At 41.0% G+C, this 13,980-nt stretch overlaps 1 protein-coding gene across 1 annotated transcript in view; it reads left to right on the top strand.

The window, feature by feature from the left end:
- Window positions 1-13,980, top strand: part of NUBPL (nucleotide binding protein like) — a 152,770-nt gene that overhangs the window by 15,795 nt on the left and 122,995 nt on the right. The window contains 1 exon segment of the mRNA XM_045016996.1: window positions 8,928-9,018. Within this exon segment, the coding sequence (XP_044872931.1) occupies window positions 8,928-9,018 (91 nt within the window).

Raw genomic sequence — 13,980 nt, 5'->3', positions numbered from 1 at the left:
CTATTCTTCTAGTTCCTTTGATGTAGCAGCAGTTAGTTCTGCTCCCCCAGGAGCACTCAGAAGAATTTTTGGGTTTTATGCCAGATGATTCGTATTCAGAGTGGAATGACTATTTATGAAAGCTACATGGCCAGAGACAATTTATTATAGTTGAAACAACTTGAATTAATAGATGCCAGCAATAATAGGATTGAGATTGCTTGTTTATGAACAGAGTATTTTAGTGAGCAAACACCAGCTGTGCGTGACTAAGGATGGCACAAATCCAGTTGGGAGACTGTATGTTTATCCTGTCACTATGAGGCAAACTCTCTAGTCAGCCGCCTTTAGAATCTCCTTTTCTTCCCAAGAAGATTTACATTCTGAAGTAAAGAGTGAAACCATTTATTATGGTGTGAGGGGCAGAGGAGCCAGGGGTAAAACAGTATGGAACAAATTAGTGTGTAAGTTTAAGCAAATGGCTTCTGCGTAGTTTGGTTACGTGATGGGCAAGTATCTGATTTTACATATTCTAACCTGCTCCTTGTAAAGGGAGTTTAAGTAGATTTGGCACCAAAATTTGTGGTACTTAAAATTTGTAATTTTTAGAGACTAGACTTTGGTTTGCATAGCAAATCATTTGGTTGCAAAAGAAATATATAAAAGCATTTTTAATATAAGGACTTTCAATATTTTGTTGTGTTGTTAAAGAAGCAGCCAACCAGCAGAAGGAGCTCTTAAACAGCTGTTTTATTATCTTCATTATCGCACAATGAAATGATAAACATAAACACATTGCCTCATAATGCAGGAGAAATGGGGAAAAGTTAATGATTAGGTAAATGGAGAAGGATAGCAAACACAGTTGGATAAAAGTGTATTCAGCTATTAAGACAGTATTGTAAACAATGTAAAATGGAAAAACAAAAAGGGAAGAACTTTTAACTACAAAATTTATTTATTATGTATAAATATTGTGTGATTAGAGCTAATTCTTGTGGGTTTTGTTTTGTTTCAAAGCTTGTGTGTTCTTTGGTTGAGGGAAAAATATAAATGGTTCATAATCCACCTGGGTGTATGGTGTGGTGGTTTTTTTTTTTTTTTAATCCTTGCAGTGAAGTTAGTCTTGCATAGAGCTGGGTGAATAATATATATACAAAAGAATACTTTATTAGAAAAAATGTCATTACTTTTGTATATATTTGCTAATATTCATATTGTTTGTCCAGCTCTATAAAATGGGCAAATGATTAGAGAAACAAGGACATTGGTTAATTTAATTGAAAACTATCCCCAAATGCATTGAATGTGTCAGAGGTAGGCAAATAGTCTTGTGACTTCAGTCTCTTACAATGGAAATGAATGTGATATCATCTGTCTCTCTCAGAATCCAGTAACTTTCTACTAGGTTTCTCAGAGACGTTTTGTATTTATTTAAATAGAGGTATCTGAAATAACTAGCATATGTGTTTTTTAGGGCTGTGTGTGGGAGTCCTAATATGGATCCTATCCTGCAATCTGTTGGTGGGGTCCTGTCCTGCAGTCTCTTGCTGGTTAAACAGTCATTAAAATAATCTGATGTGTACTTGTCTCAGGATGCCATTATTGATTTTTCCATGCTTGAGTCCTCCTCTTATAGCCAGACCATGAACTTGCTGTACTTCCTAGGGTATGAGACCTGTACCCACATTTTTTACTAACAGAATGGAGATTAAATTCCATTTCCTTTTTCTATAGAAAGCATACGTCAAATTGCCTCACATCCATTAAAAATGGATTAGGTATGGGAAGATATAAGAGTTTATTTATGAGCATGTAAAATTAGAACTGCAGTGTAAAGCGGTTCAGTCAGTTCAGGAAATCTTGAGGTAACACTCCCAATAAGCCAAGAAATCCTGAAGTATTTGGATTTTGCATATTACAGTCGAACCCATTTATCTCGACCTCGGTTAACTTGCCAGTCCTATTAACTCGAGGTTTTACAAGTGGAACCGCCAAACTCCCTCTTTATCTTATGGGTTTCTCATCTGTTATGTCGATTTGCCCAACCCTAATATCTCGAGCCCGGCTCCCCGCGTCCCCAGCCGCCCGCTCCCTGGCTCTCCAGCCGCGCGGTTCCCCAGCCGCCGCTCCCCGCATCCCCAGCCGCCCGCCCGCCCCCGCATACCCGGTCCCTGCCCGTCCCTGCCAGCCCGGCCCCGCATACCCGGTCCCTGCCCATCCCCGCCAGCCCGTCCCCGCATACCTGGTCCCCGCTTTGCCTGCCCGCCCGGCTCCGCCGGTCCCCGCTTTGCCGCCCGCCCCTCCGCCCGGCTTCGCTTCGCCGCCCGCCCGCCCGGCCCCGCATACCCGGTCCCTGCCCGTCCCCGCCCGCCCCGCCCCGCATACCCGGTCCCTGCCCGTCCCCGCCAGCCCGCCCCGCATACCTGGTCCCCGCTTTGCCTGCCGCCTGCCCGCCCGGCTCCGCCGGTCCCCGCTTTGCCGCCCGCCCCTCCGCCCTGCTTCGCTTCGCCGCCCGCCCGCCCGGCCCCGCATACCCGGTCCCTGCCCGTCCCCGCCCGGCCCCGCATACCTGGTCCCCGCTTTGCCTGCCGCCTGCCCGCCCGGCTCCGCCGGTCCCCGCGTTGCCGCCCGCCCCTCCGCCCGGCTTCGCTTCGCCGCCCGCCCGCCTGGCCCCGCATACCCGGTCCCTGCCCGTCCCCGCCAGCCCGCCCCGCATACCTGGTCCCCGCTTTGCCTGCCCGCCCGGCTCCGCCGGTCCCCGCTTTGCCGCCCGCCCCTCCGCCCGGCTTCGCTTCGCCGCCCGCCCGCCCGGCCCCGCATACCCGGTCCCTGCCCGTCCCCGCCCGCCCGCCCCGCATACCCGGTCCCTGCCCGTCCCTGCCCCACATACCTGGTCCCGGCTTCGCCTGCCGCCCGCCCCGCCGGCTCCGCGTCGCCGCCCCCCCCCCCCCGCATACCCGCTACCTGCCTCTCCCAGCCCGCCCGGCCCCGCATACCTGGTCCCTGCCCGTCCCCGCCCCACATACCTGGTCCCGGCTTCGCCTGCTGCCCGCCCGGCTCCGCTTCGCCGCCCGCCCGTCCGCCCGGCTCCGCTTTGCCGGATCCAGCCACGTGCAGGCAGCGCGGTAAGGGGGCAGGGAGGGGGTGGGGGGGTGGATAGGGGTTTATCTCGATCATTGGTTATCTCGACGGCTTTTGGCAAACCCCTAGGCCGTCGAGATAACAGGGTTCAACTGTAATTAATAATGTACAAAATACTTTGCAAATGTTTCTAATCTATAAAAGTCTATTTTTGGTACTCCATACATGAGAAGCCCTTCAGAAAATGGAAGAAGGAAGAGCCTTATGTGAAATTCAAGAGAAACTGTTTTTTCTTGATATCATTGTCAAAATCAGCTGTTGGAAGCTTTAGGAAATAACATGAGTTGAGTGGCTGAATATTTATAATGTGAAGAAAAGTTTATGCCCCATTTCTACCCTTCTTCCCCCCCAGTGTCTGCAGCATTGCTAACCACAAGGCTTTGCTCTCTATACATTGATGGTTTGTTTGTTTGTTTGTTTTTTTGCGTGTAGAGTAAGAAGCTTTTTAATTGCTATTGGTGTTAATAATACTAGTATCCTTCTGTAAATTTAGAAGAAACTGTGTACATTGACTAGGAGATGTTAATTATAGTTGATCAAGAGGTTTTGGTAGTGCTGAGAAGGGTAAGGAAATTGCAGGCCTTGTGTGGGTCAGCTCCTATTGTAGTTCCTGCCGACCCACAAGTGAGAGACCAAGTTAGTTTTCTAATCGATATGTGTTTTTATTAGGGCTGTCGATTTAAGCACAGTTAACACACATGATTAACTCAAAAAAATAATTTGTGATTAATTGCATCATTAAACAATAGAATACCAATTGAAATTTATTAAATATTTGGATGTTTTGTACATTTTCCAATATACTGATTTCAGTTACAACACAGAATACAAAATGTGCACTGCTCACTTTATATTATTTTTATTACAAATATTTGCAGTATAAAAAGATAAACAAAAGAAACCCTATTTTTCAGTTCCTTATACAAGCAGTGTAGTGCAATCTCTTTATCGTGAAAGTGTAACTTACAAATGTAGATATTTTTTTTGGTTACATAACTACACTTTCAAACAAAACAATGCAAAACTTTAGTGTCTACAAGTCCACTCAGTCCTACTTCTCGTTCAGCCAATCGCCAAGACAAACAAGTTTGTCTATGTTTACTGGAGATAATGCTGCCCACTTCTTGTTTACAATGTCACTTTGCATGGCACTTTTGTAGCTGGCATTGCAAGGTATTTACTTGCAAGGTATTTACGTGCCAGATATGCTAAACATTCGGATGTCCCTTCATGCTTCAGCCACCATTCCAGAGGATGTGCTTACATGCTGAATGCATTAATTAAATATGTAGCTGAACTTCTGAGGAGAGAATTATGTCTCTGGCTCTATTTTACCTGCATTTTGCCATATATTTCATGTTATTGCAGTCTTGGATGATGACTCAGCACATGTTGTTCATTTTGAGAACACTTTTGCTGCAGATTTCACAAAACACAAAGAAGGTACCAATGTGAGAGATTTCTAAAGATAGCTGCAGCACTCAATTCAAGGTTTAAGAATCTGAAGTGCTTTCCAAAATCTGAGAGGGATGAGGTCTGGAGCATGCTTTCAGAAGTCTTAAAAGAGCAACACTCTGATGTGGAAACTACAGAACCTGAACCACCAAAAAAGAAAATCAACCAAAAATGAACATGCATCTCTCCACACTACTTTGGATTGTTATCGAGCAGAACCTGTCATCAGCATGGACGCATGTCCTGTGGAATCGTGGTTGAAGCATGACAGGACATACGAATCTTTAGTGCATCTGGCATGTAAATATTTTGCGATGCTGGCTACAACAGTGCTATGAGAATATCTGTTCTCACTTTCAGGCGATGTAAATAAGAAGTGGGCAGCAGTATCTCCTGCAAATGTAAACAAACTTGTTTGAGCAGTTGGCTGAACAAGAAATAGAACTAAGTGGACTTGTAGGCTCTACAGTTGTACATTATTTTATTTTTGAATGTAGTTATTTTTTTGTACATAATTCTACATTTGTAAATTCAACTTTCATCATAGAGATTGCACTACGGTACTTGTATTAGGTGAATTGAAAAATACTATTTTTGTTTTTTACAGTGCAAATATTTATAATAAAAAAAATACAAAGTGAGCACTGTATACTTTGTATTCTGTTATAATTGAAATCCGTATATTTGAAAACATAGAAAACATCCAAAAATATTTAAATAAATGGTATTCTATTGTTTAACGGTGCAATTAATATCTCTAATTTTTTTAATTGCTTGACAGCCTTAGTTTTTATTATATTTATACCTTTCTAAGAAAATCATTGGTAAAAGTAGTAGTTTTACTTTTGAAATGCATATTGTTTTAAAAAATGTTTGAGTTCCTTAAATTCTCTTATTTTTAAATACAGATTTCATATACCTGCATTACATTCTGGTCAGTATCTGAAATAGACTGGATGAATAGCTCTGATAAAGCAATGTGATAAGGATGATATTCTGGTGAACCCTTAAGATGTCTTCTCTTGGGCCTGTGGGGATTTAGAGCATTGTGAAAATATTGGAAGAGATACTTCAGTCTGTGCCAATCTTAGAAGACTCCTTGGTAGCTGCAGTAAGGTTCTGCCAGTGTAATTAAAATAGAATAAAGGATTGATATTAGTACACCAGGGATACTTGGCTGCCCAAAATGAAAGGTTGGAGGAAAAAATAAAAGCTCACTTACTGAGGCCAACCTTTTCTGTGCAAGCTGCTGCCTTAGGGAGATGTGAGCCCTCTCAGCATATGGGATTGAATGGCTTGGTGAAGAAAAGCCTACACTACAATGTCTACAGTGATGTTCTGCCAATGTTTTAGCAGAGGGTTCCCAAGAGACCTTTTTCTATAAATGTGTGACAAACTTCACATACCAGAGGTTTTTGAGCTTGCAGAAAAGAGAGGTTAAGCAACTAGAGGATCTGTTGTGGGTTTTTTTTTCTGTTATTACAAAAACACTTCATTTTAACTGTAACCCTGGAAAGAGGCAAAATTGCTTGGCAAACATATTAAATTGGTTTTTTTTTTTGAGGAAATGTATTAAGCTAGCACTGTATTTTATATAACAATCAGATTTATAATATGAAATAATGTTTGGAGTATGAAGACCATGAGATATGAAGGTATCCTCCCCAGAACACTTATTTATTTTATATATCTTGGATTTAGTGTAATCTGTTGCACTCCATAGGCACAGTATTTGCTGCTCATAAATATTTTTAATCCCAGGAGGAAATCATCTCTGGTGGGGATGGTTTGGCAGTATAGCAAGAGAGCATGAACTCAGTCAGTGGCAGTGAAATTATCTTAAACCTTTGCTTCCCTCAGTCTGATGTCAAAATTGTAGCAAGGAGTTCCCAAAACTCATTCAGTTACCTCTCTGGATGTTCATGGGACTTGCTGCAAAAAGCCCACAAAAAGCAGTGGAGGGAAGAATGTCAATCAGTTTTAAAGCAGTAGGTAGGTTCTGCTGGTAATATTTACTTTGATTTCAGAAGTAATCCCTAAAATGATGTTTTGATGGGTTCAATTAGCTGCTGACATAGATAAAAGGACTGAGTCAGGAATCGTTATAATCTTTTAAAATATGCGTTTTTGTCAAAGAACAAAGAAGCGCAAAAACTGTTGTTGGTGCCTTTGAAATCTAGCATAAAAATGGGGCTTTCCGATCTTTTAAATTGCAGCTTTCATGCATTAGGCATGAAACAGTATAATGTGTCAGAGTAACAACAGTATTTTTTTATAGCTTTCACAAGATGTTATAAAAAAAAAAGTTTAAAAAAACCAAACAACCCACTAAATGAGATCTTAAGCTTTCATCTCTGTGATTACATATACTGTCCTGTCTGCCAGTCTTCAGATAAAAAAACACATTCAAACAGAACAAAATGTTATGTAGCCACATACTAGTTTGAGTTTATGGTGACAGCTGATTCTTACTTTTTATTTAAAGATCACAACCACGATTTATAGCAATAAGTTTTCACTTTCATCACTAATACTTCTTGGTGCACTATGTTTATATGCTGCAAAGATGAAACCTTTAAAATTGATTATTGCTGTCTTTCTGAATTCTGTTATAACAATATAAATCTCTAATTCTCTTGACTGATAACCTAGTAATAAAATAATGTAAAATAAACCGACAAACTTACCACTCAGTTGCACACATTTTTATGAACTAAATCCTGCCTATTCAAAAACTTAAAATTTTAAAATATATACTTATAATTCAGAATCATTTAACAAATAGTGAACTAAATATTTATAATTTTGATTAAAGTACATTTCTTTCATGATTTTTTTTAACACATCTGACTTGGAAAACTTGATTAATGAAAGCTATTTTGTGCTGTTATAAAATTCACAGTAACCTGAATGACATTATGGATATCATTTCACATTTGTATATGTTCAAAGCTAGAGATACTTCTTTATTAAGTTCTAAGATATTCAGTAGAAACCTCTCTACGCTCGAAGTCACAAATATGATTATTTTCAAGAGCTCAACTGTTTCACCCTACTTCTCATCACAGGTGTGATAGGAGAATGCTATAGAGGTGAGGTCTCCTATTATTAAGACTTCATTCAAAGTAAATACCAAAGTACATTTTTTTTGGTGCATGGCCATTAATGGCCTGATTCAAAGTGAACTAAGTCAACTGAAAAGCTCTCATTGACTTCCATAGGCTTTAAAACAGGCCCAAATTTTGTTTGCTTACTGAGATCCTGAGTCTGCAAGGTGTTGAATGCCATCAACTTTCATTGAAGTTGAAGGTGCTCAAGAACTTATAAGACTGGTTCCTTACTTGATAGTTTACAAGATGCTGTAACCTGAAGTGCATCTCGGCTGTCGGTGCTAATAATAACATTTTTTGCTAAAATTAAAATTTATTTAACCATTCTTGAAATGACTTTTGTTGTAAGCCTGGAAACAGTAGTTATAATTTTGTATGTAAAGTTCCTTGTCTAAATAATTTCCTCTCTACATATTTGAATAATCCCATATTTTTATTTGTCTTGTCAATGGCAGCAATTCAAAAATGAGAACATTTTAAGCATTCTTTTGTAATAAATATAGATCACATATAACAGCTTCCGTTGGCTTCATCGGTCTGAATTTTCTTTTAACTGTCATGTGGCAATCTGAAGACAGGGATTTTGGTCCCATAAATATATTTTCACCTTTAATTTTAACCTTTTATTATTTCATTTTATTTGTCCACTACCAGTTGGTTAATATAGAAAAAGTCAAAATTTAAGTATAATGAGGCAGAATATATTTTGCCAGACTGTGACACTTCTGTATATATGTGTGTGTATAGAGAAGGAAGTTTGTGGTGTAGTTTTTCCATAAATAATCAACAGCAAACACCATGAATAAGGAATATTTCATAGTGTGAGTGAGGATGCTGGTTACTGAGAAACTACACCTCTACCCTGATATAACACGAATTCGGATATAATGCGGTAAAGCAGTGCTCCAGGGGGGTGGGGCTGCGCATTCCAGTGGATCAAAGCAAGTTCGATATAATGTAAGACTTTTTTGGCTCACGAGGACAGCGTTATATCTGGGTAGAGGTATAGTTCTTGCAATTGAATCCACTGGCTCAAATCCTAGAGGGACAATGTTGTACTTAATGCATAATACTTTTTGCTTCAAATGTAACTTAGAAAGGGCGGGAACAGCGTTAAATTATGGATGAAATCAAGATCATACATTTATTTCTGCAGCCAGCTTTGAAACTTTGCTTAACTGATAATTTTTCTTGAAGCAGAAAAGGTGTGTTGACCTTCACAATTTTTTGGTCCTACAGACAAAAGCAGTTGGTTTGCTTGATGCAGATGTATATGGCCCTTCAATTCCAAGGATGATGAATTTGAAAGGAAATCCAGAATTATCACCAAGTAAGTATAAAGTTACATAACTTTTTTGTTCAATAACTAATGGAGTTTCTGAAGAAAATGTATTTCTTCAAGTTATGAGAGGTATTTTTAAAAGTCTTATTTACTTTAATATTTTTTCTATGTTGCTGGTCAAACCTCATTCAGTACTTCCTAAAAATCTGCCCTATTTTAAGTATGATGTTGAATGGCCACTAATATAAGAATGAAGACTTGGTGTACCCAGTTCTGTTTTCTTTGATCATTGTTTCAGTGTTTCCAAATGAACTTGTTTTCAAAACTAACACTTTGAAATATATCTAGGGAAGAGGAGAAGGGTGATGGTTAAAGACATTTGATATAATGCATTTGCCTGTCTTTTCCCTTAATGCTTTGGGGCCAGATTCTCCAGTTCACCACAGTGATTTTTTGGCAGGAGATTTGTGCTGGAGAGTTTCCCCTGGGTAGGGGGAAACCTCCACCAGTATAAAATGGGAGAGGAAGTTTTGCTGCCTCTTGTACCTGTTCTTTTTGGCATTAGAGGAGAGAAGGGATCTGTTGGGAGAAGGAAGGGTGCGAGAGTATGGAAGGGGAAGAAAGGGGTGGGGAGAGAAGGGGGCTTGGAGGAGCCAAGGCTATGCTGTGTCTAATGTAGACTAGGGTCAGGCACCTGAGAATCCAAGAGCCACAATAATTTCCTTGTATGTCTCTCCTCTGCAGAATGCCTAGGCAGAGCCCTGGTACAGTGGAGAATCTCTTTCTATCCAAATTACGAAAACAGAATGTATTTAATGATTTGTTATATCCGTCATGACAATAAATGAGCCCATTTACAAAAATTAATAATATTTGGCCACAAACAAAACCATCCTCATCCTCATCACTACAATACTCTATACCCAGTGATGATCAAGAATTGTCACTCGGCTGACGAATGGACAAATGGACAGTACTGTCAACATGTAAAGTTCTGTAGGCAAGGACAAAATGAGGGCATATGTCAATTTTAGCTCAAACGTGACAAAAATGGGCTGCAACTTTACCAGGAATCATTGGCACCCACAACATTTCTGGACAGGAATTCACTGCTAAGTAAAAGGCAGTGTTACACCCTCTAGCTTTTTATCCATACCATTATCTTTCTGGGGTTAATAGGATATGTGGAGTTTGCTTCTGCTCATGTGGGATGTTGGGGCCTTATGTTGAGTCCAGCTCTTTCCCCCTTTTCCCACACCACTTCAGCTGCTCCATGCATTCTCAGTTCTGTGTGTGTTGCTGTAACAGTGAATAACTCAATATACTGAGCTTAACAAAGAGAAGGTTAAGGGGTGACTTGATTACGGTCTACAAAAGTGCATACCTGGGAAACAAATATTTAATAATGGGCTGTTCAATCCAGCAGAGACAGTTGTAACATGATCCAGTGGCTGGAAGTTGAAGCTAGACAAATTCAGACTGGAAATAAGGCATATATGAGAGTAATTAACCATTGGAACAACCCCATCACTGACAGTTTTAAAATCAAGATTGGATGTTTTTCCAAAAGCTATGTTTTAGGACTTATTTTGGGGAAGTTCTATTGCTTGTGTCATGGAGGAGGTCAGATTAGATGATCACAATGATTCCTTTTGGCCTTGGAGTCTGTGAATAGCATGGTAATTTTCTTGGTTAAGTCTAAACCTTTAAAGTTTGGTTTCAAGTATTCCATATAAAAACTCTGTAAATACCATTGTTTCTACCTTCAATTGAGTAAAAACAAGAAGAATGAACATTAAAGGCGCCCACTATTTACCTTAGAGACAACTCCTCCCAGGATCAGTTTGAAGTTTTAAGGATGATGTGGTAGCCAAAGTCTGTTTTGTTTTAACTCTCCATCTTACTTCAATTTTAATGTCTTTTTCTTTTAAAGATTTCCTTGGATGACTTTGTTGTGATTTAATAAGATTGGTAGCTCCAAAATTTTACCCTCTCTCTTCTGTGTTAGTTGTTTTTAGTTAACTGTGTAGTGCAGTGCACTCTTAGGTCCTGGCTGAGCAAAGCACTTAAGCATGTGCTGAATTCATCCTTATTCAGTAAAGAACTTATGTGCATAATTAAGTTCCATAGAAGCCACTGGGTTTGAAGCCTGTGCTTAGAGTTTTTTGCCTGCTGGATTGCGGCTGCAGTGCTCAGCACCCATCAGCATTGAACCCATATGGACTGATCCTGTGACGTACAGATACCCATTGATTTCAATTTTGTCACCCAACCACACATTTCAGGAGGATTGAGGGTGCTTAACACCTAGTGGGACAAAGCTATCTAGCAGTTACCATATTGCAATGATGAATAAAATGAATCTCTCTATATATTTCCAGTTTTCAAAATGCTTTTAGGGTCCCAGGAGATGAAATGCTCCATAAATGTAAGATATTATGGGTTTTTTTCTTCCTTAAATTACTATGCAAAATCTAGGTAAATTAATAAGCCTGCAAGTGTCTAATAAGGATATTATGCAGAATCCCAGGAAAAGATCGACGTGTAAAGGTTAGTTTGAAAGACACCCTTGAATACTAGATATTGGATAATCTCCCATCTGTTTGGAATGGATATGAAAACTGCCTGTTGCACGTGGACAGATGCTACTTTTATAACATAAATAACATGACTATTTACTTCAAAATAATTTTAGCCAAAAACTCAAATTAACATTCTGGGCTAGTGAACTGCAAAATTTCATTTTTAAAAATCCATTGCTTTCACTAGTTGGCAGAGAGCAAAAGTGACTGAAATTGCCAAAATGGCATTTTGGGTTTATTTTTGCTATGATCGTGATAGTCATAATACCTATAAATCACATTTAAAAAAAAAGGGGGGTGGGTATACAATTTTTTATGAAGATACTGACAAATCTTTTTCTCCAGTGGAACTATTAATTGCTTCTATAATACTTCAGAACTTTATTGCCACTTAGTGATGCCCAAAACTATTTATCTGTATATACTAGCAATACATTCTAAAGACTAGCAAAAGACTGCAACTACTTCTAAAAAATTGAAGGGTGACTCATAGATTTCAAGGCCTGAAGGGACCAATGTGACGTCTACTCGGACTTGCTGTATAACACAGACCCTAGAGCATTTTTTTTTTGTTTTTTTAAAAACACTTCCAAAATTGATTGAAAAAGCATCTGTCAGTGATGGAGAATCCACCACAACCTTTGGGAAGTTGTTCCAATGATTAATTACTCTCACAGTTAAAATTTTACACCTTATTTCTAGTCTGAATTTGTCTAGCTTCAACTTCCAGCCAGTGGATTGTGTTGTACCTTTTTCTGCTAGATCAGAGAGCCCATTATTAAATATTTGTTTCCCATGTAGATACTTATAGACCAGGGATTTCCAAACTTACTGACCCTCTGAGCCGCATATGACAACTTTCAGAAGTTTGAGAACTGGGGTGTGCCTGCCAGGGCTTGGGGCTTAAGCCTTCCTCCTGCTGAAGCCCTGACCCCCCGGCAGGTGTGCCCCATGGGGCTGGAGCCCCAAGACCCCTGTTTCCCACTGGGCAGAAGCCAGAGGCGATAAATGGGGAAGGGGGGAGAGGCATGTGGGGTCATGTGCACAACCTCCCCCCCGCTTCGCCCACAGATTTTTGACAGGGTTTTCTGGCCCTGATTGGTTACATCGTGCTGCAGGGCCAGCAAACTGGAGCTGCAAGGAGAGCTGCTTTTGTTGTTACCTTTCTCTGTGGCTCTAAAGCTTTGGCCCCTTCCTGCAGGTCCCAGCTGTTTGCCACTGCCTCTCCACACAGAGTAACACCTGGAAGCCCCTGCAGAGTAGAAGCCCTGAGTTTCTTTTCCCTCAGTCTGTTAAGTGGAGAATGGGGGTGGGGGGGGCAAAGTGAAACCACTTCAACTGTAAAATAGTCACATGCAGCTTGTTAGCCATGGTTTGGGCACCCTTGTTATAGACTGTAAACAAGTCACCCCTTAGCCATGGCCCACATGCATAGAAGCATACAAGATTAGGGTTGGAAGAGACCTCAGGAGGTCATCTAGTCCAACCCCCTGTTCAAACCAGGACCAACCCCAACTAAATCATCCCAGCCAGGGCTTTGTCAAGCCAGGCCTTAAAATCCTCTAAGGATGAAGATGCCACCATGTCCTTAGGTAATCCATTCCAGTGCTTCACCACCCTTCTAGTGAAATAGTTTTTCCTAATATCCAACCTAGACCTCCCCCACTGCATCTTGAGACCATTGCTCCTTGTTTTGTCATCTGCCACCACTGAGAACAGCCTAGCTCCATCCTCTTTGGAACCCCCCTTCAGGTAGATGAAGGCTGCTATCAAATCCCCCCTCTCTTCTCTTCTGCAGACTAAATTATCCCAGTGCCCTCAGCCTCTCCTCATAAGTCATGTGCCCCAGTCCCTTGATCATTTTTATTGCCTCTGCTGGACTATCTCCAATTTGTCCACATCCTTTCTGTAGTGGGGGGCCCAAGACGGGACGCAGTACTCTAGATGTGGCCTCACCAATGCCGAATAGAAGGGAATAATCACTTCCCTCGATCTGCTGGCAACACTCCTACTTATGCAGCCCAATATGCCATTACCCTTCTTGGCAAAAAGGGCACACTGTTGACTCATATCCAGCTTCTCATCCACTGTAATCCCCAGGTCCTTTTCTGCAGAACTGCCGCTTAGCCAGTCGGCCCCTAGTCTGTAGCAGTGCATGGGATTCTTCCATCCTAAGTGCAGGACTCTGCACTTATTCCTGTTGAACCTCATCAGATGTCTTTTGGCCCAATCCTCCTAGTGACCTAGACAAACTGGGACCCTCTCCCTACCCTCCAGTGTATCTACCTCTCCCCCCAGCTTAGTGTCATCTACGAACTTGCTGAGGGTGCAATCCATCCCGTCATCCAGATCGTTAATGAAGTTGTTACACAAAACCGTCCCCAGGACCAACCCTTCGGGCACTGCATTTGATACTGGCTGCCAACTA

The sequence above is a fragment of the Mauremys mutica genome, chromosome 4, assembly GCF_020497125.1.
Source record: "Mauremys mutica isolate MM-2020 ecotype Southern chromosome 4, ASM2049712v1, whole genome shotgun sequence".
Classification (NCBI taxonomy): Eukaryota; Metazoa; Chordata; order Testudines; family Geoemydidae; genus Mauremys; species Mauremys mutica.
The sequence above is the reverse complement of the archived record's forward strand: the minus strand, read 5'-3'. Positions and strand labels throughout refer to the sequence as shown.